The sequence below is a fragment of the Sinohyriopsis cumingii genome, chromosome 2 (genome assembly GCF_028554795.1).
Source record: "Sinohyriopsis cumingii isolate HCF-2022 chromosome 2, ASM2855479v2, whole genome shotgun sequence".
NCBI lineage: Eukaryota > Metazoa > Mollusca > Bivalvia > Unionida > Unionidae > Sinohyriopsis > Sinohyriopsis cumingii.
Window position 1 is genome coordinate 28,095,590 of NC_142962.1, and position 27,857 is coordinate 28,123,446.

The 27,857-nt window shown below is 34.7% G+C and overlaps 1 protein-coding gene across 1 annotated transcript; it reads right to left on the bottom strand.

Annotated features, from left to right (window-relative positions):
- Window positions 1-27,857, bottom strand: LOC149804528 (homeobox protein SIX6-like). The gene is made up of 2 exons (XM_089941125.1): window positions 26,994-27,857; window positions 1-524 (listed from the first exon to the last, which is right to left on the bottom strand). The coding sequence occupies exons 1-2, from the start codon at window positions 27,776-27,778 to the stop codon at window positions 266-268; spliced, it is 1,044 nt and encodes a 347-aa protein (XP_089797251.1). The 5' UTR covers window positions 27,779-27,857; the 3' UTR covers window positions 1-265.

The following is a 27,857-nucleotide window of genomic DNA, read 5'->3' on the forward strand; positions in this document are numbered from 1 at the left end:
TGAACAAAAGCTATTTATTTCACTCAATGCACGTTAATTTCTTTTTAACAAGAAGGAGTTCAAACGCTATCGTGTCTTGTTTTATCTGTAGTTGCCATAGAAACTCATCTAATACTGCTGTGAGTAAGCAAACTGGTTTTTGCCTCTCGCACAAATGAATCTGCAAGCTTTACAAGTGTCTCGCGCCTCCAAGGTAGCCAGTTATCGTGGCAACTGGTTGGTCACAAACCATGAGAATAATTATTTCCATTAATGACATTATGTCTCACACAGGTGGCACCTGATAATGTAGTCTGTGGTTGTGATCGAGAGGGGAACCACATAAATAATGAGGAGGCAAAGGCTCGCTCTTTACTAGAGGCATACCGGACAGATTAGCGCGCATGTCCTCTATCATTTTGGCTGACATGTCAAGGTCATTTCTGTAATCGTGGTGCATCATGGGAGGAGGTGGATTACACATTTGATGATGGTGATGGTGATGATGATGCATCGTCTGTTGGAATGTATCTTCCATGATATCCCTGAAAATAAAAAGTGTGAAGATTGTCATCTATTTTATTCCATTCATTAGTTTTCAATCATATATAACATCATTTTTCACTTACTTTTAGAGGCCCCTTTTTGGAATGAGCTTACATCATTGTCACAGGTAAAACAGTATTATCTTTTCGTTTCGTATACTTAAACCATGTATTACACTAACAAAAACATACGTTGTATGCTGCGATAGTATATGGTACCAATAATAACACTGGATCCAGCAGGGGATTGTGTGTCAGGGATTGATCATGATAAATGCAATTAAATGACAATGAACAGTCCTATTTATATGTGTCATGTCACCATCTGTTTCTTTAAAGAAATCGGTGTAACCGTAAGTTATATACCGGATTTCATTGTCTTAATAGTAATTATAGATAAGTAAGTGACTAATGATCAAATTGAAGAAGAAAAAACATATTTCAAAGTAGATGTGCTGTCTGTAAAAAAATATATATTTGTGTGTGGCTGTCTTTTTCTAGTCTTCTTCAATTAGGTTGCTTCGATTCAATGTTCAAAGGCAGCGTAATCGGTAAAATTAATTTTCTTCCCTGGTTTCGGAACTCCTGTTTGGATTGTGAGCAATTGCAATTAGTGTTACATCATTGGAAGTGTGGCCAGGGAAAGAAAAGCTTTCTGCAATTCTTAACCTTGAAAAAGTGCTTTATAAACCTTCTTTGTCAATAATGCATCCCTTCCACAGTTCTAAATAACAACGGCAAACTTTTTGGGACGTATCCTTTGCCATTGTGAGGTGTTGATAAAACCACTTTCTTAGGCTTTCATTGCCATTGTACTTCACATAAAAGAACCAAATACTATAATAATAGTTTCAATGCAACAACAAGAAGCATGAAGAAATGTTTCTTTTTATTAACCAAGAGCTAGTACTGTTTTCTCATTTGACGATTGAAGGATTCTTCCGTAACTATTATTTATATATATGCCGCATAAATTTCTTTGTTCATTTTTTAAAAAAATGTGTTCTGGAGTCGACATTAAAACGGTAAGCAAGTGTCTTTGGGGCATGTCATGCAGTTAATTTTTTTCTGAGAGAAGTTAGCAGTATAAAACAACCAGAAGTTGAAGGAGGTGTCCAAAATTAAGCAGACGTACTTGTATGCCTCGTTATAAGATATCTCTTTATAAGATACCTCGTTACAAGATATTCATAAATGCTTAAAGTCTAGACAATTGCCTGTCAGTGTTAGCTTTAAGGATGGCTTCTAGCTACATTCTCATTTCTAGATGCCTCCTCTATATAACATAGTAAAATTAAAACTGGCTAAAGAGTTTGTATTTCACAAAAGATAATGTTTCCTTCTTGAGTCATATTTTTTCTACGGTTGAATGCACTGGATTTGAGAGCAGTTGTAAGTACACTTAGAGTTTCTTCAGCAGGTTCGTTCAGGGACGGTATGGTTCTTGACATCAATTCCCGTATTGACTTGAAATTTATTCAGTGATTCTGTCATAATAAAGGGTTGTTTGTTCCTGGATATAGTTGTAACCTAGCATTAGAATACTTATTTTAATGCCTTAAATCACTCGAATTTTCAATTTGTTTATCATTATTTTTTCAAAATGTAAAAGAAAAAAATCACGAACTTGTTCAGAATTGTGAAATATTTCCATGGTCCAGAAATTCAGCATTACGTCGACACTTAACAATAATTCTGAGTCGGAAGTGTTGTTGTTTTAGACTGCAACCCGGGGAGCAATTTCTTTTACCTTGCTAAAAAAAATAGTAACATGACCACAGTATCGGCAAAATCTACGGACCGTCAATTTGTATAAAGATTCAATGATCCTTGAAATTAATTTGCAGATTTGTTTTACATTCCGATTTTGAAAACTAACATTTCTAACTTTTTGAAATAAAGAAAAATTAAAATTTATATTCTTTTAAGATTTAAAACTACTGTGCACTCTCTGTTCTTTGAGCAGTTTAAGGTTTTGTTTTCTATAGCTCCCTGATTCTGCATTTCCATCTTTCAATTTTATGTCTCAACTACGTAATTTGGAAATATTTGACCAGAGGATATTTTGTCAACAATTATGAAAGTAGGGGCACCGTGTGGCCTAGTGGTCAAAAGCGCTCGCCTTTACCCATAACCACCATCTCACCTCTGTCCGCGTGGGATCGAGTCTAGGGTATGGCCAGCGTGGGTATGTGAGATAGCTTGCCAGTAGCTTCCTGTGGGTTGGTGGTTCTTACCCGGGTTTTCCTGGATTCTTCTTCCACCAACATATAGCCTGTCGCGTGCTGAAACATGGCGTTAATCCCACAATAACAACATAGTTATGAAATTATTCCAGTGCAGGTGTTATCATTCATACTTTCTATCTGAAATTTTGTGATGTGATATTTTCTGGAAAACTGGTCCCTTTTTATTACAAGTCAACAAAAATGTATTAAATATATTCGATAGTTGACAGCAGGAATCGAACACACTCCGCAAGTAACGGCAATTATCACCTAACTTTCATCCAGACCAGACCCCACACATCCATGCATTCCTTTCCAAAAACGGATAATAAGGTGAAAGGTAAGGACTCGAGTTGCGTAAGTACTCGCTAGCTAAGCAAATAGAATTTAGCACTCGTGCACAAAGGTATCCATGCATATACAAAGCGACATTTACTCTTCAAATTATGTTGATACATATATTGTATAACATTTTTCATGTGTAAACTAGTAATGAAAAGTTACAAATGTGGGTTCTTTAGATATTAAATCCATTATTGTTACAGACTGTCAAAACAAGGTGTACGATTATTATAACCAGGATGATATTTTTAATTCTATAACATTCTGAGTCAGTCTATATGTGTGATATTGTCCACGTCTTCTCAATGACGTATTTAAATGACATATTGTCCACCAAGAGTATAAATTTCGAAATACCTCGATGTTATCTGTGTACTCTAATGGGATAAATTTCGAAATATCTCGATGCTATCGGTGTACTCTAATGGGATTCGTGTCACCGGATATCAAGATTAAAAAACTAGATACAGCACAACCATGCATTATTTATATTACTGTAACAAAGTTTTCTGGAATAATTTCTCCCGACTGAAGACATGGCTCAACACACACGGTGATCGGATGCTGACCATTGGCACTATAAGACAGACTCTAGACGGTTTGTGATTGTCGACACAATAGTAAATCTGAACTTAAGAGTTTATGAAGGTCATAGAGTAGTTGTAATAGTATTACACTCCTACTCCCCGCCAAAATTATAGTAGTGTTGATGTCTATTACAAACACGTATCACTACAATAAAGTTACCTCTTTCGTCTTTCCTTTATTTGTCGCCAGTGCTAGTTGAAACAAAAGCCGTGATACTTAACTGTAATCTAATATTCTTTTTCATATTGAACTTTCAACGCGACCAACGTTTGTCTTGACGAACATATCTTCATTTCTTGTGAGTCATTTATATTAATAAAGGTCATGCATATTAAACAAGGTCATGCATATTAATCAATGTCATGCATATTAATCAGCCATGCATATTAATCAAGGCCATTATATAATCAAAGTAATACACATTAATCAAGGCCATGCATAGTAATCAAGGCCATGAATATTAATCAAGGTCATGTATATGAATCAAGGTCATGCATATTAATCAAGGTTATGTATAGTAATCAAGGTCATGTATATTAATCATGGTCATGCATATTAATCAAGGTCATGCATATTATTCAAGGCCATGCATATTAAGCTATGCAGTCTCCTTCATTTTAGGTGAGTAAAAGAAGCATAGACTTTAGGTATTAAAGGCAGTCTTAAGATAGATATAATTTTTCAAAACAAAAATCATATTAATGAAAAAACATATTTTACTGAGGAAGAATTGATAAGACAAGAAATCAAAACCCATGAGGTTTGCATAAAACGTTTACATACACACATTTTGTTCCACTCGCGAATGACTTTGGGTGGAAAATAAAAAGAGGTCAAAGTTTCAAATATGGAGCCAACATAACAGACACCAGGACTTTTGTCTGATCAACTCGATGAACGGAACCAACATGATAGTACGTAACTGGACATAATGGGATTTCCGTTGCGTTTTCTTCTTCATTACTGTCACTAGATGGCGCGGTCAAACGATCCAAATACTTCACGCGCCACTTTATAAAATCACTAAAGAACGTATAGCTTTTGTATGGCATTCTTGTTAAATCTGTATCTCGGACCATTTTATTCATCAATATTACTATTCTTGAATAATCAGTCAAAATTATTTATAGTTGCTAAGATTGCATTAGATGGCTTTCTTACCATTTGGTTTCAAAATGATTTTATTTGAACACATTAAAGGCATGACTTCATCAGACGGCTGTGTTACCCTTTGATTTCAGATTGGTTTAATCTGAACACGATGAAGATTTTCCTGGCAATGACATACTAAAAACGTTTAACACTCAAAAATCGTAATCGTAATTAAAACTAAACAACAGCATTTGTAATATTACTAGAATAAATACGGTAAGCGGTGTGGTTTATCTTTTTACAAATGTACTTGCTAGATATGTTAAAAAAGGCTCTGATGCCTCAGATCAAAGATATTAGGTGTTCAAAATGAATATCTCAAACCAAAGCTATTAGTGTTCAAAATGAATGTCCCATATTAAAACTATTAATGTTCATAACGAATGTCTCACCTCCAAATTATTAGTGTTCATTTCGAATCTATATGGCAGATAGATATGCAATCATATATTTACATAATTTCTTGTATCTACGGAAAAATGCTTTCAAGAGGGGATAATGAATACGAATATTCAAATATAGAGAACACGAAAGAGAGCGTATGCAGTGTTTGAAATTGGCATAGTAATTTCTTCTTTCTAATTAGAATTTTGAATTAAAGATAAAGCCTTCAATGTTGACATATTACATAAGTAATCGTATTGTGAATTCGCTTAGAGTAAAGCATGAGATCACTCCAACAGATTTCGAATATGTGCAGTTTGATTATTTCAAAAAGATCGTTTTCAGATACTTCGTCGGACGCAAAATGAACGTTTAAGCTTTTTTTCGTTGCATGTCGTTGCGATGGAATTGAAATGTCTTTGTCATGTGACCTAACAGACATATAAAGGATTAGGTATTTTCTCTTTCATTCAGTTCTCCAGGTTCTGTTGTATTTAGTCATCGACTTCGTCTTCTCTTGCCTCCCCCTCACCACCATAAAACAACCCTTGTCTTACGTGCTTTTTCTACCTTCTAATTCTATTCAGCTTTCAAACTGTTGCCTAAAACATTAGTGCACATATATGTTACAGATTTATTGCGGCCTAATCCTAGACTTAAAAAATTTAACAATTAAAAAGACGGTAACAATAAAAATGTGACGTGGAAAATGACTCAAATCGCATTCACATTTAGATAATTAGATATATTACGTATGCTCAAACTTTCATGGACAACATTTTGAAATGAAAGAAAACTGATGCTTTGATGTTACAGTCAGTTAACTTGTATTTTTACCATTACACTATCAGGGGACTATTTTGCTGTAATCTTATCAGGGGACTATTTTTCTGTAATCTTATCAGAGGACTATTTTGCTGTAATCTGTACATGTTTTCAACCTCATCCCAGTAGTCTTTGTGTGAGATCGCAACACATGGCACGTAGGTTCATTGCATTGCTAATCTGAGTACAGGTAAAACCTGTTATAACGCGATAATCTGGATCCAAATAATTACACAGTGATATAAGCGGGATCGAGATAACAATTTTTTTGAAAAACTTCCCTTAGAGAATGTGCGTTGAAATTTCAATGTCGTCAGTTTTAACTAACGTGTTGCTCACATATCGTTTGTTTTGTTCGCCGGGTTTCATCAGACATCAAATATACTTTCGTTTTGAATTGTAAATATGCCAATATGGCGAAAACTGTGCACGGTGAAGTTAAGAGAACATTAAACGCAGTGCTGGGATTAAAATGTGTTAGGGATACGAATAATCGCTTTTCCGAAAGCGTGTATTCAGATGTTATAAAGAGAGGTCAACTTAAATTAAAAAATGTGAGCCAAGCTGTCGTCGCGTTATAAGAGGAATCGCGTTATAACGAATCACGTCATAACGGTTTTACATGTATTCTGCATTCTTTTATAAGACGTATGTCCTAAAAGGAAATAGCAAAAGTTAAAATAAAAGCTCATTAACATCATTTTATATCATTTTAAAGATTAAAATATAAAACCATTTCAATCATTATATATTAGTTTAATGGCTTTTAAATTAAACAACATATAAATAATTGTATATAAGTTTATTAACACATAGGATGATTCAGGAAATTCTACCTGGCATACAACAGAAAGTCTGCAAGGCATACTAAAGAAACTCTACCAGGCATACTATAGAAAGTCTGCCAACATAATATCACTTGTTTACATCGTGTTGAGACAGACAATATTTTTTAACATTATCTCTCACTTTTCTCTGGATTTAAACGTGCGATATATTAGTGCGAAAAGTTATGTTTACCTCTTAGCGTAGTTCCTTTTACGTCATCAGTGATATCAGTTTCATTACTTATGAACAGCCGGTTACTCTCCGATAAATTTACATGTAACTACTTAAATACAATGTGGTGCGCATATAAATAATTTAGAAAATTCATTTTACATGCTCTCACTTGCCTATTAGGCTAGGTAAAACTACTGTCAAAAATCATTACATGGCATCTCTACCTGAATATTTATCAACCCCTGATAAGAGATAAGACCCTCAATTTAAGCATCGCCAAGAGATTATTAATTAGTATTTCTGAGATTCAGATAAGGACTTGCCTTAAACATCAATACATTATAGTTCTAACAATGTGTACTGGCTTATCAGATGGAAGCGATGCCTTCTTCGTATCAAGTACCTGCAAAAACACGCCATATCTAATCTATCAGTCAGCACATTATCTATCAAGTCCCTGGATTTCACGCATGTCATCCTCCTCTTTGTTAGACACTGTTCTTCAACCGTATAACGTGTATCTAGCAATTTATTTTATTGTCAGCCCCTGTCAAATTATTGAGAGGAGTGCTCATGAAAAAAAAGATAGTATTCAGTCAGTCTTCGTCACCTAGAATATCTGTGCAGAGTTGAAGTCAATTAAAAACTGTTGCTTTGTGTTAAGAATGTTCACGTGTGTCAGGTGGTGGAAAACGCCTGCTACCAACCACTGCAGTAACAAATAGTTCATGATCACAGAATTATCGTGAAATCATGTATAAGACTGGGAGAGGGTGGGTGTTCATATCTAAGATTATTCTAATTCTGTGGAAACACGTATTGGACACAGCTTATATTTTTAAAACAGATTATGTAATACACAAGTGAAGCGTACGGATTTCTATTTATTTATTTTTTGTTCTTCGTGGTTGTACTATTTTTGAACAGTAATTATGTATATTCAATTATATGAGTTTTGTGTTCTTCATTTTATAATTTAAAGCACACATATGAATGATAGTTGCTGACTATTATAAAAACAATTTTTTATACTGGGTTGGTTTTAAAAAAAACAACCAATATTATGTGATATTGTCGGATTATTATGTTTTATACATTACAAAACAACACTAATATCAGTCAGTCAGGCAACAAAATTCACAAGTTTATAAACTGAAAATTCATGAAAGTCAGATATGTCCGGACAATGACACTACTGTGGTAATTGTATGAGTGCATAATTACGGTATGTATTTATAGAAGGCGTAGGAATTTGCATGATTTGTTTATCAGAACTAAACCGGCAGAAAATATAATGTTTTCATCATCTAATTGTAAACAGACGCCGTTGTTCAAGATGTACAACTATTAGAGAAAGTACCTATTTTAGTAGCTGCTATAAAAAAGAATATTTTGTTTTTCTGCGTTATAACACTGACTGTACATCAACTAATGTAATTTATTTCATAATTTGTACAGTATGTAACATGCTATATGTTAGACAAACACTTCAACAAGTTTCTAAGAAAATGAATAATCACTGCGTTCATATACAAAATTGCGTGGGACCTCAGTTATTCTATACCGTTTCAACACACACACACACACACACACACACACACATAAACACACATTAGGGGGAAATCTGATACATGCTCACAACACACAATATGCATGTTCTGCACAATATCGCAAAAGAAACTATGCCATATAATTAACATTACATCTGCACTCAACATGTGAATAAAGATATATGAGTACGGTACTTCCATTTGCCTGAGTACTCTTTTGGTTATATTGTGCAGCCAAATGAAGTCTTTTGTAATATAAGCTTTAATTTATGCACATAATCTTATTGTAATTAGAAACATGACCTCTCTTGTTTTTAGAGGCTAACGCCGTGTACCATCCGTCTCTATTTACGCGTCTCTAGCACATATTGTGACATTGGAAATAGTGAGGCAAAAATTAAGAGAAGCATATAGCCTGGAAGTAGAATTAACCAGGCAAAATTTAAAGAGAAGGCAGAGCCATGATGTTTTGTTGGACCTTTGAAGCTGATAAAAGCCAGTAGTAAAAAATAACGATTCCCATAGCTCGACAAAGGCAACTACCCCCGCTTTTTATTGTATCCACCCATCTCCACTTCAAAAAAATATATATTAGTAATGATACATACAGAAGAGAAAGTAAAGGGAAATATACTTAATTAGACAAAGATCTGAATGAGGTTAATAATGAACGAAAAACAAGACACAGTAGTGAACCAGAAAGAAAGGAAGGAAGGCAAATTGACAGGGATTCATGAGAAGAACATACCAAAATATAAACACGTACTGATAAATGGAATATATGGTTATGGGGCACGGTAGAAATATGTAGTATATGGAACAGGCTGAAAGATGAGGCTGAAATTAATGACGTGTCGAGACTTGTAAATGGAACAGGCAAAACGTTCGGCTGAAAGAGAGATCAAATTTTTTCAAGATTCGATAAGTATCAATCAATCAGGTAACACTGAAGCTTATCGTCAGTGGAGGCGGAAGGGGGAAGCAGGTAATTTCCCAGGGGCCAAGTGATAGGGGCGCAGTTGGAAGCTTTGGACTAGGGGACCTTACATTTTCATAGTATTTCACCAGCACCTTAGTGTAAAGGTGGTAATTTTTCACAAAATTTATATTTGGCATGGTGGGGTGAGGCTAGCTCACATAAAAACTCTCTTGTGCATCAAAAGTAGCTGCGCCATACGCCAGCAACCCTCACGCCGCCATTGCTTAGGGTATAGCAGTAGGACAGCGCGATACAATAAGGTCACTGTGGCCTAAATGATCTTTGGCTGGAAACTCTATAGAAAAGCAATGTTTTAGATCCACAGCATGACACCTGATAAAAAACCTGCAAACTCAACCAGCTTTTAAGAGGCGGGCAGATGTCATATTAAGATCATCTGAGAAATTTTGGCGGTCTTTTTCAGTTCCATTTTGTAAAACAGTTGAACTTGAATTTCTTTTGACTAAATTAAAAAGTTTGAGCTTGTTCACCAGACACGTGACACGTAATTTTATAATAAGAACAGCTTTTCTTTCATCCCAGGTGATGAAATTCTCTGAAATATTATTTTATTTATTTTTATAGCGAAATCTTTGGCAACAGGTAAAACCACAATTCTCTTATTAGGAACATCGAACAAGTACTAAGGGTAAATGGTGCCCGGGGCGACGATGATGGCCCAAGACCTCTGGCGCAAGTGGCAGCCGCAATCTCCAATATATATATGGTGACGTGTATGTGTTTTATCGGCAGTGACATCGAGGCAGGGTTTTTAGCATACAAACAATGTCCGTTATTCGAAATAACAATGCCAATGCTTCCTTTTAATTTCTAACGAGCTCTTTTATTGACGTTGAATTCTTGTCGATGATAATTTGGGATTCGTAACGTGGCCAATTACAGTGCCAAAACTTGGAAAGAGCTGACTGGGGCTTGAAGTGTAGCCATGTTTAACACTAGTTTCCGTGCGAAACCCTATTATGTTTGCCCGCATGTTACAGTTCTACCCATCCGCTATTTGCATCTATCCACAGTAGGACATACAGACTGGTATGGTTTCACAATTAATGATCCAGGTGGTAAAGAGTAGGGTTTCATTTACATTCACCGGCCAGGTGTTGCGGGTATCTATTAGATCTCACATCACAAATTATGCATAGAAAGGTCGAAAAGAACTAAATCCGATTTACAACATTCATTCGTCTGATAAATTATACCAATTCGCATTCCGAAATGCATGACATAATTTTACTCAGATTTCGGTATTGAATCCTCCCGGACATAGCTCTAAAAACAGATGTATAAACCATGTGACGGGTGACAGTTTCGAAATCTTGCAGGAAAACACAATTCTAAAATAAACATTAAACTCGTATTCAGTTTTCTTTGACAAGTGACAGCAAGTACTATAGCTTGGCAGTATCTATGATTTTATATCTCGTGCAGGGATCTGAGGACTCTAAATTAACAAATCTGGTAAATACACCCGGAAGTTGGAGACTTATATTTTTGTGTTTTACATCAATAGGATTACGAATACACTAATATCAAAATTAAAACTCACTAGCGCAGATCGATTGAAATATAAGGTATCCGGACAATGAGAATGGATAAATGTCACGACTCTAAACACGCTATTGATTATCAGCTAAGTCACATCATTTTCTCTAAGGTCTTCATCTGTGACAATAGTAACGCTCACGTTTCCCAGATATTTCAAGAAAATATTAGTAGTCAGCAAACAGCACTGAAAATGGCTGATCTATATGTAAGATAATGTCAGAGGTAATTAATAGTCGAGCGAGAAAATTCCTCTTAATAGTGTAGCTGAACAAAACAACACTGAGAACATGCAAGTGTTCTGATGAAAACACAACGTCCATATGACTTTCCATTCAGGAGAAATAGCAATAACAGCATTTTCGAATGGCAGCTATGTCAACCAAATTAGACTAAGGCCGACACCATTTTCATTTCTAAGCAATTAGACACCATAAGAAGTCTTTTAGTGGAGTTTTCATGTTGATACGAACACCCACCCATTCAGGAGGAATAGATATAGAAAAAATAAAAAATATTTCAAGATGGCCACTGTGCCAGCCATATTGGACGTCAGGTCGACACTGTTTTCATTTTAGACCAACTAGACATCTTAAAAGTCCGATAAGGCCATCTTTCTATAATGAGTATCGATAACACGAGTTTAAGATGGATATAATGGTGGCCATGTTGGAATTGTTTATGTCTGTAAAATTGTTTAATGTTTCAACAAACCAAACCGACAACTATCTTAACCTGGTTTTTGTATTGAACCATGTTTATTTTCAAATGTGTTGCTCTTTTTTTTTCAATGTTGTCGTGCTTGACATAAATCTCTAAATCGGTACGTTTCCTATAACATTCTTGTATATCTTTTATGCTTGAAATTAACACTAGTAGTCTCTTCAGTGTTAACCTTCAACACAACTAGATGTATCCATACTTTTATTCAACTTTTAAACATGCTTTATCACTATATACCAACTGTTTAGCTTTCACTTTAAACTTGTTGAATATTTGTATCATCTCTCCGAAGACTGCCGAATTCAGTACAATGTAGGTTTCTGCCATTGTTTATGACGTGTCCGAAAATCCACACCAGTGTTCTCTAATTGTCTTCATATTCTGACTTTTCTGGTGAGTTTAACGATTTAATTGTAGTGTTCTTGTATCCCTCAAGATGTAAGATATTTTCGGGCCGGATATCGACCATCTATACTACTACAGTATTCCAATCATGCCAGATATCATCCATTTATAATATAGTATACCATTTATGCTGTGTATTACATGTTTATAATTCCAGATATCATCCATCTATACTACTACAGTATTCCAATCATGTCAGATATCGTCCATTTAAACTACATTATTCCTACCGTCCATCTATTTTATTGCAGTATTCCTATCTTACTTCTCTAGATTCTAAATATCGTTATTTTTCTACCTTACTAAAGCGCAACAGTTTCAGATCATAAGATACCCACATGTTGCATACTCAAACCCCAGCCGAGTCATGCCAAAGACTTATAACAATGGTACTAACAGCTCCCTCGATTGGCTCTCAGCATTAAGAGCTTAGCGTTAGGACTGGTCATCCTGGTGTCAGGATAATGTAAATGGGTGGGACATCATGCTACATGTCTGCGGCTATGATGGCCCAGTGCTAAATATCGCTATAAACTGTCACACTGCAGACATTGTAGTGATATGACTGAAAAATTTTAAAAGCATAGTTAAACACACAGACACACACACACACACACACACACACACACTGCATACATTCCTTGTTGTTAACAATATCATCAGTGCGCAGATAGAGAAATACTGCAGAAACACAACTTTATATAGTGTGTACAAAATGGCGCAATCAACCCTAACATGAATAATCAGAGTGATCTGCCCATGGATAAAATGTAACTTCCCAGGAAATATGGTAGCAGAATTGCCAATTGTTATCCGATGCCCTTACTTGTTATCTGATTACCTTAATAGTTGTCGTTTTAGGGTTGTAATGGTTATTTACGACTTGTTATCTTGTATATGTATGAAGCAGCCGGAATTCAGTCTGTTATTTATATTCTCATACTATTTTAATTAATATGACCAGTCATTCAGGATAAATAGCTATAACAAGGTTTTCAGGAGGAATGACATGATTTTCAAGATGGCCGCTGTGGCAGCGATATTGTGCATCAGATCGATACCAATGTAATTTAGAACCAGCTCGACATCACAACAGGTCTTGTCTTGAAACTCCATAGTGAAATGACGGTCCACTCAGGAGATGTAGCGATAACAAGAATTCAAAACGGCCGTACAAGTGGCCATATTCGCTTCATATCCATTTAAGACCAGATATCATAAGAAGTTCTTAAGTGAAAACCCCATTTTGATATGATCATACATTCAGAAGTAGTGATAACTAGATTTTCAAGATGGCCACTATGGAAGCCATATTGGATATTCGAGCGGCACAGTTTTCGTTTAGGACTAACTAGACCAATGAATTAGAATGTTTAGTTTCATGGCTATCCTCCAAGAATATTGGAGGAGTAACGATAACAAACTTGTGCTGAAGGATGGGTGGATAACGGACGACAGACCATCCCATAAGCTGTTCTGGCCTATAACCAGTGCAGTCAAAAACCAATGAACACATCTGCAACGTGTTTACCTTCCACCAGGATATTCTTACCTTACAACACAGCCAGAAGCACTGGCATCTGACCAGCTCTTCTGAAGGGTTATATTTGAAGAAGTTCCGATGGTTGCACACCATGGACCAAGAATTTGTAATGACCATCAGGTACGAATGAAAGTATCGTACGATAAAGCTACAGAAAGCTATTACACAAACGAGACAATAAGAAAACACAAACAAATTATCATTGCATAGTTATTTTGTATGTACCGCAAGGTTGAAAGTACAACCTTTTCCTTTTGTTCATTTATTCTTGTATTGTCCTTGTAATATCCATAACCAATACCATGCAGATTTTGTAAAGTAATTACGTATTTGTTTGCTTTTGTCTCATTTGTGTGATGATCTTTTGTTGTTTTTGTGCCCTTAAGAAATAAATCGATAGCTTCCGAATGCGCTTGGGCTGGTTTCAAACTTGTTTTGAGTTGTTGTTTGTCAGTTTTTGTTTCATATATACGATTTTTGTGAGCAGTACGATCTTTATGGTCCACTGCATCTTGGAAAGACTTATATACACACAATGGTATCATCTTTTAAATGATATGGATTTTGTGCGAGATTTTCAGAGCATTCTTTGTTGACCTAGCACTGTAAAATCTATAACAACATGAGGAGTATTCTTGTCCGTATATGTGACAATAATTTCTTCCCGAAATTGCAATAATACAATCTCTTGCCATGACAATGAAGTGCAATGGTATGGTTCAAATAACTCAAGCCGTCCATCACTTTCCCCACGCAGTCTACTTACTTGCTGGGGAAGAGCTTCTACAGACTTTGACTGTAATATGATATTGTAAATGTAATTTCGTTCTGAAATAAACGTACGTTTACCATGCTGAATGTATGGACACAACAGTATCAACAAATTCAAGCTGCTAGCGATTAATGCATTCATTGCTTTGTAGATATGGCAAGTTACTCTTTATTGTTGTCCAGTGAATCCCAGCCTGTGTAGTATCTGTTCAGTGTCCGCCCAAAAGTACCAGATAATATTTAGACACCAGTATGATAACGATCCCACAAAGGTTGTGGGAAATCTCTGTCTTTGCTGGCATTAATGACATGAGAGAGAATGTGAGTTGTTCCAAATGAAAACACACTGTGAATTATAAAGGTTTCGACAAACTGGTTATGACGTATGAATTAAATTTTCATAATAAGCTAAAATGTTAAAAGGATTATTATTAATAGATAACTGACTAATATATCAATTGATTATTGACAATTAATATGTACATTAGGTAACTGCAATATATATTAATCGATTATTGATTACCTATATGAACATTAAGTAACTGCAAAATATGTCAATTGATTATTGATTACATACATGTACATTGGGTATCTGCAAAATATATTAAGTTTCTTTTCGTTACTAACGACTTATTTCCAAATTTCATTCGTTTGAAGATGCAACATACAAAATTTTATTAGCTTCTACAATAAAGGCATATGCATTGTTGTTATACATTTCGCATTTATCAAAGCTTAATTCCTTCTTCATTACATTAGAAAGACTTCTACAGCTTATGATGTTATTATTTAGAATTGATTTCCTGATTCATTTCCGGCGTGCTTTTGCTCAAATGCACAACACAGACCTGAATCAGTATTGTTCTTACCATAACTAAGTTCAGGTCTTACAAGCAAAAGTTCAATATAAAATTAAGAACATGTTTAAAATTTCGAAAATAATTAAATATCGATTCATACTTATAAGTGATTACTTTTGTGGCTATGTCCTTTTGGGGAAATGTATATTTTATGAGCTTTGACAATAAATACAATATGAGCAAGTTATATTTTTGGTTCATATTGTGATGTATGCTAACTTGGTGCATGAATAATTATATTTAGAAACTTAGAAGAACATATTTATTATCAAGCTTGATATTTTAAGAACATTTGAGAATTTATGTTTAAAACACTACGGTCTTTTTGAAGCACACTACGGTCTGAGAATTAATTTTAAAATACACTACGGTCTGAGAATGTAATTTGAAAACACACTACGATCTGAGAATTTAATTTGAAAACACACCAAGGTCGGAGAAGGGTACGAAAAAATTAATTTGAATCAATGTCCTGCAAGCATATATAATTGTAAAATAAGAGGATGAATTAAACGACATACTTATTTATGAAAATGACCGATTTAATTTACGATTGCATCTATTCATACCAAAACGTAAACCTTAACAGTATGCACAGAAATGCACATATAACAATTTGATTTATACACTGGTCTTATGGCTTTTCTAGCCAAATGAGCCTTGTGAATAAAAGAAAAACACAGCCCGACCTGCGTACACCGACGTCAGACAATAATTTAGTAACACAGCGGTGTATCATTGAGTAACGTCGGCTATTCATGTATCCTTTAGTCAGGGCCGGTTCCAGACTATCTGGCGCCCTAGGCAAGGTTAGATTCTGGCGCCCCCCACCCCACCCCACCCCCACCCCCGGAAAATATCGCGTGCACGGAAAAACTCGTGGCCTATAAAAACACGCGAACGTAATTACGTCCTGAAACCTTCGTATACGCGCGATTTTCACTCACTCATTTTGCTTGTTCCGGTCCGCCTGGTGTTTCGGTCAGACTGAATCTATCCGATTATTTGTCCCTGTATAAAATAAACCAGGATAAAAAACTACCCTCAATAAAACTGAAATTTATTTATTTATTTTTCAAAACTTTTGTTGATTTGGAGAAATGCGCCCCCTGAAATCAGCGCCCTAGGCGGCTGCCTAGTTTGCCTATATGGTAGCGCCGGCCCTGCCTTTAGTAAATAGATTTCGGGTGCATTTGCACCAATGACTGAAATGCTGTCCTAAACTAATATACTCCGCCCCTTCATGCAGGGCAATAAAAAAGGTTATACTCCGCCCCTTCATGCAGGGCATTAAAGAATTTTTTTAAGGCACTGAGGAACCCTCTTAATCAAGTCAATTTCGGGACAAGGGTCATTTCAGGTCAGACTGGTCATCTTTTATGTTTGTACGCTACTGCCGTATTTGAGGTCAGCTTTGGTACGAGAGTCCAACTCACAAATTGCTCTCATTTCCTCTGCCCATCGGGCATCCAGTTTTTTTTAAATAATTATTTGGGGCTTCCCATTCACACAGATAAAGGACTCTTCATGCGAATATATTATCTCTACAATTTATCCAAACACCCTGTAATTTTCGATTTATGTTCTTGCTAGTGGGATACTGAAGTTTGTGAGAAACTGAAAAATTAACACCGGAATTCGTATTGATCCGAATAGAAGATCGCCCGATAAACACATAACTGGGCCGATTTGATATTATTATACGAATAATATGTGTGAATTCATTTCAGACCGCTCCGGTGGTCTAAGTGGTTAGAGCGTCGGCCTCGGGTGCTGGAGGTCGCTGGTTTGAACCCAGTCCGAGTCAAAACACTTATTAAAACGGTACTAATCCTAGCGCTATGACTGAAAAAAAATTTAAGCTACGTTAAAAATCAACATCATAGGCACACATACACACACATACACACACATACACACGCATACACACACATACACACGCATACACACACATACACACGCATACACACATATACACACGCATACACACACATACGCACGCATACACATACATACACACGCATACACACACAACTCTTGTTTCATTTGATTGAGGTTATTGTTGTCCAAAGTAAAGAAATTGTGACCAGCGTAGCTTCACAATCTGAGCCATCTGTATTTGACTTCGTCTACTACACGTCTATTAAATAGCTTATTCTGGTTACTAATAATAGTGACACGTCTATTAAAGAAAAGAGGCTGCAATGTGATGCAATCAACACCTCAAGTGATCCAGGATTACAGGAAAGAGGCGTCGATGTGCAATCATAATCTTAAGTGTTCCAGGGAGTACAGGAAACATGTGCAATCATAAGCTGAAGTGATCCAGGAGGTACAAAAGGAGGCTGCAATGAGATGCAATCATAACCTCAAGTGATCCAGGGGGTACAGCAAACATTGCAATCCAGACGCAGTCATAACCTTAAGTGATACGGGGGTACAGGAAAGAGGCTGCATTGAGATGCAATAATTTATAGACCGAAAGAGAAGAAGAAAAAAAAAACGTTATGTCCTACCAAGTGTGGTTGATGAAAAATAGCACTTTAAAAAGAGACCAAACATCGGAACTATTTTGTACAATTTAACATATAATCATTACTGCAGCAAGAAAATGGCTAATATTTTAGTTTAATAATTTAGTTCTTTGCGCGCACGCCAAGTTCCTCGAAGCTTTAGCTTTGACGGATTTTCTTTCAATAAGCAGAAATAACTTTCAGGTATCATTTTGTATGTTTTTTTATTTTTTCGTATTTCTAAATGTGTTGATGTCACTTTGCCTGCCTGTCTTTCGTTCGTGTGGCATTCGCTATGCAATTTTGGCATATATAAACTTTTAAAATGCTTTCTTCTGTGTGACAATTGTTATGCATTTCTGGCATATACCCTTTTAAAATGTATACTTCTGCGTGGCACTCGTTATACATTTCTGGCAGAGATACACTTTTAAAATGCTTAACACTACTTTATAGGTAAAGTCTAGCAGAAGGGAGCTAACGATGTGTCCTATTTCGTTCACTTTGGATCAAATTACACACCTTCATCGTGGTTATATCGTGTAAAAGAAACGTCCTATACAACCGCCATTAGTAAAATTTACTACATGCTCTTATGATTCAAAAACGTCCATGTTGTATCCAACATCTCTGTCCACTGACAAAAATAAAACCTTGGTCCATGTTGTGTCCAACATCTCTGTCCACTGACAAAAATAAAACCTTGGTCCATGTTGTGTCCAACATCTCTGTCCACTGACAAAAATAAAACCTTGGTCCATGTTGTGTCCAACATCTCTGTCCACTGACAAAAATAAAACCGTTGCCCATGTTGTGTCTTACTTCTCTATCCATTGACAAAATTAAAACTGTGGCCCATTTTGTGTTCAACATCTCTGTCCACTAACAAAATTAAAACCGTGGCCAATGTTATGTTCATCATTTCCATGTATTGACAAAACTAGAACAGCTTCCCATGTTGTGTTCAGTATCTCCATCCATTGACCAAATTAAGACCGTGGACCACCAACATAAATAAGGGTAAATTTCGACCAAGTTTTGTGCAGAATTTTCACTTAAATTTGTATTGTGTTAAATATAAACCCACAAAGGCAAGTTTAGTGCAAGCAAGTGTTTTCCCTTTAAGTCTCAGATTAAATTAAAAATTACTTTTTAGAGCATTCCTAAAGATTGCATTCCTCGGAAGAAAAATGTAAAAACAAGAATTTAAAAAATGCTGAATAATAAATATCTCGTTGTTTATATAAACATATGTCCCATCCATTTTCACAACGTAACAACATCTTTATCATATTTCATTATTGTTTTTAATGACTCATGTCTATTAAAATGTATTTCACAGCGAAATCCATAATCTTCATCCAATATTTAGGAAACAAAGACAATCTATTATCAGGCAGGTTCTTCGGATTATAATGCTAATTGATATTGTCACAGCAGACATTTAATTAAGGATTATCTCAGACTTTAAGGATCCTCATGTCAAGTAAAATAAAATAAAATTGTTCCATTAAAAACTTGCTGCTGTGTATAGATACATCTTGCTCCCTTGCTCTTAATATTTTGAAATAAACATTGAACGAAAAAAAATTGAAATACTGTAACTATTATTGTTTCAAAGAACAGCGATTTAAGTTGTTTCATTTCTTTAAATTGTGTTTTTTCTCAAGTTCGTTTCTTATGTACTGTGATGTTTATATATATATATATATATATATATATATATATATATATATATATATATATATATATATATATATATATATATATATATATATATATATATATATACTCATCAACAGGCAGCAGAACTTCGAAAACTTGAACAAATGTTTGGGTTGTGCTTTCTATAGTTTCGAGTTTTCCTAAGTACGACACGAGACACAAAGCCAGGTATAATTTTAGTAATGCCGTGCATTCCAATAGTTAATGTTTAAGTCATATACTTTCTTATTATTTTTGACAATGTTAAAGTTACAAGAAGAGAAGATATGTAAATTAGAAGACTACTGTACTTTCGATTTCAATTATGGTAGTGAGTAAAATTTTATACAAATATTTATATATACGTGGAGTTTTATTTTCACTTCATAGAGTTGCTAATTCTATAAATAAACATGGACACTTTGGCACATCGGGGAACATAGTTATCAAATATTCCAATTGAAATGGTGGGTTTAGGGTCGTCGTTTTACACTCTATTGCTAGCCTTTTCCGTATTTAGTGTACTAAATACATCATTGAATTTGACTTATTCAAATTCTAATTTGTTCATCTCAGCCAAACTACATCCACTATTCTCTCTAAATGTAGACCATAATATCATTGTCATCCTATAACTTTGTGGTAGATAACATCTTCATCTTTTGAAGTGCGTCATGCATGAATGATAAAATATTTATTATTATTATCATTATTATTATTAGTAGTAGTAGTAGTATTAGTAGTTGTAGTAGTAGTAGTAGTAGCATTATTATTATTATTATCATTATTATTAGTAGTAGTAGTAGTGGTAGTAGTAGTAGCATTATTATTATTATTATTATTATTATTATTATTATTATTATTATTATTATTAATGTCATTGTTATTGTTCTTATTGCGGTTATTATTGTAGTTGTTGTTTGTATCTTGATTGTGAACGTAATATTGGTTTGATATTAAAGTAAACTGTCTTGAAAATAATAAATTTTCATTTTATAATCAAGAAACTGACGTTTAAGAAAATTATAGATCAGAAAATAATAACATGTATAAAAAATGTAGCAATATTGACTTAAAATAAAAAAGAATACTATGAGATGAAGGAATCATTAGTCAGCAATATTTCCTTATTGTCAAAAAGGCGGTAGCAAAAGTGTTTCATCGTTTGCAATTAATTCTAGGTGGATGTGCGTAGTTTCCTCCCTCTCCAATTACAAAGCATCGGATTTGCATGAGAATAAATTCTATGTTGACAAATTCAATTCCAATGCAGTGACACTATGCTATAGTCTATGTTCACAACGCTTCAGCTAATCTGATAACTCTGTACGAGTAAATGAAACGTAACGTAAACGACAGTTAATAGCCTATATTAAATGGACTTATTTTGTAAAATCTTGGCTATGTACACGTATGTGCTGAGAGTGAGGCTTTTTCCGTTTTACATTAGGAATAGATTAATGTATGTGTCTAACGTTTTCTTTATCTACACTTGTTTTCCAGACACGGTTAATAACTTATGTGAGATATTCATATTGGAAGTTAAAACTCATTTTTCTTTGTGCAAAACTTAACTATGAATTTTCGAATGTTCACAGCGTTTTTCAGCATTTTATTTCCCTTTTCTTCTTTTCTTGGCAAACGTAGCAAATTTGTTCATACACATAAGGACGAGAATTTGTTCACGTGTTCGTAAACATTAACATGCTTTTACTTTTCTATTTTCTTCATTTTGTTTTAATCAAATATACTTAGTATAAATAGTATTACTATGACATGCTACAAAGTGTTTTGCTTTTCTGGACTTAGTGCTTGGTACTACAGAAGTTTTATTTGCTAGCCATTTTAGGAGTACAGTGCCCTTTATGCAAAAATGAGTCTGGTTTAGCTTTTTCTGTAATTATCATTTTTATTTCTGCAGTAAAACATTTTCGTTTTTCTTTTTCTCTTTTTCTTTTTGTATTTCTCCGATGTTTAATAAGACGATGATGATACTTCGTACATACGAAACACATATATAAAATAATAATTTTCAAAAGAATAATAAAAGTAATGGCTATTAGTTTATCAATATTCACCGTTACGCAATAACTTTTCAATGTTTTAAATAATTTCAGACTAAGCAGTGTTCCTTGGGATATTACAATGTTACATAGGATATTCTAGTGCTACATATATTACAATGTTACTTCGGATACTACAACGTTACATGAAATATTACAATGTTGCGTACGATATTACAATGTGACATTTGATATTACATTCTTACTAGGGATATTACAATGTTACGTAGGATACTGTAACTTTACATTTGATATTACAATGTTACTAACGATATTCCAATGTGACATTTATATTACGATCTTATTGGGATATTACCATGCTACATGTGATATTACAATGCTACATATATTATTAACAAAGTTACATATGATATTACAATGTTACTTCGGATACTACAACGTTATATTGAATATTACAATGTTACGTACGATATTACAATGTGACATTTGATATTACATTCTTACTAGGGATATTACAATGTTACGTAGGATACTGTAACGTTACATATGATATTACAATGTTACTAACGATATTACAATGTGACATTTGATATTACGATCTTATTGGGATATTACAATGCTACATATGATATTACAATGTTGCATGTATTATTAACAAAGTTACATTTGATATTACAATGTTACGTAGGATATTACGTATCGTATCTTCACTTTAATTGCATGTGCATGAAATTTTGTGGGACATGTCTTTTTGGATCAACTCCATCCAAAAAGAAACATGAGCTGTGGCTAGAGGGTTATCAACAAATTTTCCAACTTAACACTTCTCCAGTAAAATTTATTTTTATTATTCTTTACAAAACCAGAAATGTTTCATACGCACACGCATATACAAGTAAAAGATGAATCACATTAATACGATAAAAAATGTAAGCTGCATTAGCAGTTCGAGGCAACTATTTTGTGCCACTATAAACGGAAAGAAGTGTAATAGAAAATAGAAAGAAACAGAATAATCAAAAGTATGCTCGTTTCTGACATTGTTTATCTTGTAGGTCACCGTATTTATCTTGCTGCTGATTGTGGTGAGTCTAGGATATACTTTTAAATGAAGAAATCCAGGACAGAAAGTTATCATGTAAGCTTTTTCTCAAATTGTATCCCAACGTTTTTTATTGGGGGGGGTCATTTTACTGAAACTAATCATGTTTCAATTATTTTTATTTCAATCCCTCTTCTCGATGTAACCGTCCTTTACATTTATGTTGATTTGACCAGAGGCCAAATTGTGTTTATTAGATTTCGATCTTGTTATCTCTGTAGGTCTTACTTTAGGTTTTGTCTGGTATGTTGTGTTTAATATTGAATGCGTAAGCAGTTACCCGATGGGATCTGATTTATCAAATAATGTTTAAGCCGTTACCAAGTGGCATCTGCTTTATTTAATAATGTTTTAGCCGTTACCCAATGGAATCTGATTTTTTTCATAATGTTTTAGCCGTTACCCAGTGGCATCAGCTTTATTTAATAATGTTTTAGCCGTTTACCCGATGGCATCTGATTATGTTTTCGCCGTTATCCGATGGCATCTGCTACTGCTTCAAATGTGTAGCCGTTATCTGATTATCTGATAGCATCTGCTTCATTTAGTAATGTTTTTAGCAGTGACATAATGGCATCTGTTTTATTTCAAATGTCTGCAGCCGTATCCGATGGCATCTGCTTCCACCTCAAATGTTTTTGGCCTTATCTGATTATTTGATGCATCTGAGTTATTTAATAACGTTTTAGCCGTTATCCGATGGCATCTGATTTATTTAGTAACGTTTTATCCGTTACCCGATGGCATCTGCTTTTTTAAATAATATTTTAGCCGTTACCCCTTGGCATCTGCCTGATTCACATGTTTTAGCGGTTACCCGATTGCATCTGTTTCCGTTTCAAACGTTTTACCGGTTACCCTGTGGCTTCTGCTTTATTTTAAAGGTTAGCTCTAACACATATGAATACCGTTTAAGAACAATAAGGTATACATGCCACTATTTTGTTTATTAGAATAGTTCAATAGGGCCATTTTATATGCAATCATTTTAATGAGAATCGTATAGATTTTAATACAGCAAATGAACCGCTGTTATTTTATCATGCCTGATTAAAATAATCTCAGATATTTTATTAACCTTCTGATAAAACCCACCACTCTCATGTCATTACTAAGGAGTGACGTCGTTTATTTCGGTCTTATTTTTTAAGACAAAATCTTCGTCAATCACAGGTGAAGCTCAGCATGTTATTTGTGGGTGGCTTTTTGCATATCGTCTATACTTCCGTTCAAGTCTGGTCCAAATACAAACAACATAGACCTTGATCTGTATGCACATTATACGCCAGAAGATCAGGGTCTATGATGTTTGTTTTACAGGTTAGTCTAACGAAAAAGCAGCGAACCCAGATATATCGTGCGTTATGCAACGGCAGATCAGAGTGCATGTAGTTGGATACGACTAATAAACGAGCACAGATGGTGCGCACACAAATTCCATTTATAATGATTTCAGTGCAGTTTACTGAAAGTATGACTTGAAAGTATTGTCAGTAAACAAACGAGATCCAAGACAAGTAAGTGATACGATTTTTATTACATCGTAGATGATATTTTAGGGGTGGATGGGGTTAACATGTCCAAAGATTAATGTCGGTAGACATCATTACCTTGCTCGTTTAATGGAGAACTTAAGCAATCGGTACCTTTTTATTCGCCATATTTTCTTGAGCTTTAGAATAATGAAAACCAGTATTTATTTTCCAATCCTAGAGTATAAAACATTATCTCATCATCTTTGGAACCAAAAATAAAACATAAGATGAGAAAGAACTAAATATGACCTATAACTAATGTATGACCTATAACTAATGTGTGACCTATAACTAATGTATGACCTATAATTAATGTATGACCTATAGCTAATGTATGACCTATAACTAATGTGTGACCTATAACTAATGTGTGACCTATAACTAATGTGTGACCTATAACTAATGTGTGACCTATAACTAATGTATGACCTATAATTAATGTATGACCTATAACTAATGTATGACCTATAACTAATGTATGACCTATAATTAATGTATGACCTATAACTAATGTATGACTTATAACTAATGTATGACCTATAACTAATGTGTGACCTATAATTAATGTATGACCAATAAGTCCTTTATACTTGGGCAAAAAGGTAACTGCGTGCATTTTGGCATATAATAAATTGACGGATTATGCACATGCAACAAAAGGAAAAAGAAAACAATTTAAAGAAAAACAGGTATAAAGCATATGTTGAGAAAAATATAGCAAATAATAATTATTAATTATTAAGAGTAATTGATTTAAATGCACATCATATAAAGCAAATATCTGATGCCGGGGATGAAGTGTATAACATATAATTATGCTGGTGATAAAGTGTATAACATATAATTATGCTGGGGATGGAGTGTATAACATAAAATTATGCTGGGGATGGAGTGTATAACATAAAATTATGCTGTGGATGAAATGTATAACATATAATTATGCCGGGGATGAAATGTATAACATGAAATTATGCCGGGGATGGAGAGTATAACATAAGTATGCCATAGATGAAGAGTATAACATATAACTATGCTGGGGATGGAGTGTTTAACATACAGTTATGTCGGGGATGAAATGTATAACATATAAGTATGCCGAGGATGAAGTGTATAACATATAATTATGCTGGGGATGGAGTGTATAAAATAAAATTATGCCGGGGATGAAATGTATAACATAAAATTATGCCGTGGAAGGAAAGTATAGCGAATAATTATTATGGGAATGAAGTGTAAAACATATAATTATGCTGGGGATGAAGTGTAAAGCATAAATAATTATGCCCTGTTAGTAGGAACAGTTTATTTTTAATTGTATTTTTTTTAAATTAAAACAAACTAAATAATTGTTAATCAATATTTGCCACAAAAACTGAAGAAAGAAGATTTTCACTGCGATTTTATTTTCAGTTTCAGCAGACTGAAAATTAGAGTACATAAAATATAAACCATCTCTGAAACATGAACAACAAAGAATATCAAAAAAAATGACTTGAATCTGACAATAACCAGACAAAGGGCCTCCTCTCAAGCGAACTCAAACACGTTTGCCTTCCTCGACATAGATACCACACGATCCTCTTTAACAATTGCTGAGTATTTGAATGGTGTGATGGTATGTGGTGAAATATAATGGCTAAATGTGGTAACGCAACATTAATGTAGTTGAGATACTTAAGGACGACATGAAGGCACTTTTCAAAGAGAGTCGATGTCTAATTAGGGCCTAAACTTTAAGTTAATATACTTTTATACGATCATATCTTTTAGTCAGTTCTTAGATAAGCCCTTAAATCTTGTGGTAATGGCAAACAGGTGATCGTTTGCATTGACACCTTCTGGCTTCTCCAGTTACGGAAAACATTTTATACGTTATTGCACGGTATTTTGATTCGAATAGCCACGAAAATGAAATGCATCTAATTTCTATCATTAAGTCTCGTTTACATATCGTGCATAATTTATTATCCCGTGTCTGAAAACGAAATTTTTGTTAAATCCGGTATTATTGTCCTGAGTGTAGTACATGGCCATAGTGGGATGCAATTTTTGTTTGTTTATTTTTTTTTTTAACCATGTAGACTAAATGGTGAACGTCACAGAACAGAAAACTTCAATGAAAATTCCTACTTTGTAATTACAAAAGAAAAACTACGATCAGTCGGTGCTTAACACAAGAATCGTGAAACCAAATGGAATGTCCAATGAAACCTGGATATATGCAATTATGGCGGCCTTGTAAGTGCTCTTAATAAGAGAAGTGTTCTTGACACGTGTCAAGAAACGGAAAACTGTCTACATGAGATGAGAAATCGTGTCCTTATCTGAAATAAAGCTAAATGTTCCAAATTATATTTGTAACTGAGTGTTTGAGAGGGAAAGAAAGAGTCCGCGTTACATCTTTAATGTTGTACTGGTACGTTTTTTTTTTCTTCTTCTTTCTTCTTGATTTGTTTACCTGGTGTGATATATTTTAAATATTTTGTCTTTGATAAATTGGACTACAAAATTGTATTCGAAACATCTATAGGACAAAACTCTAAAATTATTTTCGGGATTTAGTCAAGATTTATAAATCTTGTGTATGTGATAGTAGATGTTACCAATGTTATACGATACGGATGAGCGGAAACGCTTGAAATATATACCGTTGTAATAGTCACAACTGCTAGTACCTACCTGGTTAAAGCATTCTGTTGTTGCTGTTGTTGTTGTTGTTGAGGCGTACGATCCCTCTGTCGTCGATTTTTGAACCAATTACTGACCTGAGTAAGAGTTAGGCCTGTCCTTTTGGCTAAATTACGTTTCTCATCGGGAGTAGGATATCGGTTTTGTTTATAACACTCCTTTAGAGCTTGCCGTGATTTTTCCTTGAAGCAGTACACAGTTTCCTCACCATCCCATATGGTTTTGGGGAGGGGATATTTCCGTCTTAGTCTGTACTTGTCCACTGCTCCTAGAGGCCTCCCCCTTATTTTCTGGGCTTCCAGATAGTGAGCTTTGTACCATATGTTCTGCAGGAATGAATGGTTTGAAGAATCAAAAGTGTGACTTTCTAAAATAGAATACAGTTCCCGAAAACTTCCTTTATGGAAAGCAACAGTTGCCCTGGCCTTAAGAATTGATTCACTCCCTCTTAAGAGTTCTGTTGGGGGTAGAGACCACAAAAATCGGGCCAGTCTGTCTATGTCCCCTTTCTGCTGTAAGGCCTCGCATACACAGGTCACTTGTTCCGGTGAGAATGTTAATTTTTTTCTGTTGAGATGTTCTGACGAGTTTGAGTTACAAGGGGAGGACGTTCCGGAATTGTTACAGCTCTCTCCATTCCCCGAACCCCCAACACTATTCCTCCCGTCTCCAGGAGGCGACAATGATGTTCGATTACCTGGAGACTCTTGGTGGAGTCTTCCGTTGGGGGTTGGGATCAGTCTTTTGTCCAAATTATTGCTGTCAAGATCCATCATCTTTTACCTCAATGTCTGTAATTTCAGCTACTGCGAACTATGGCACAGAAAAATTTACTACCTTGACGAGGTAAAACGT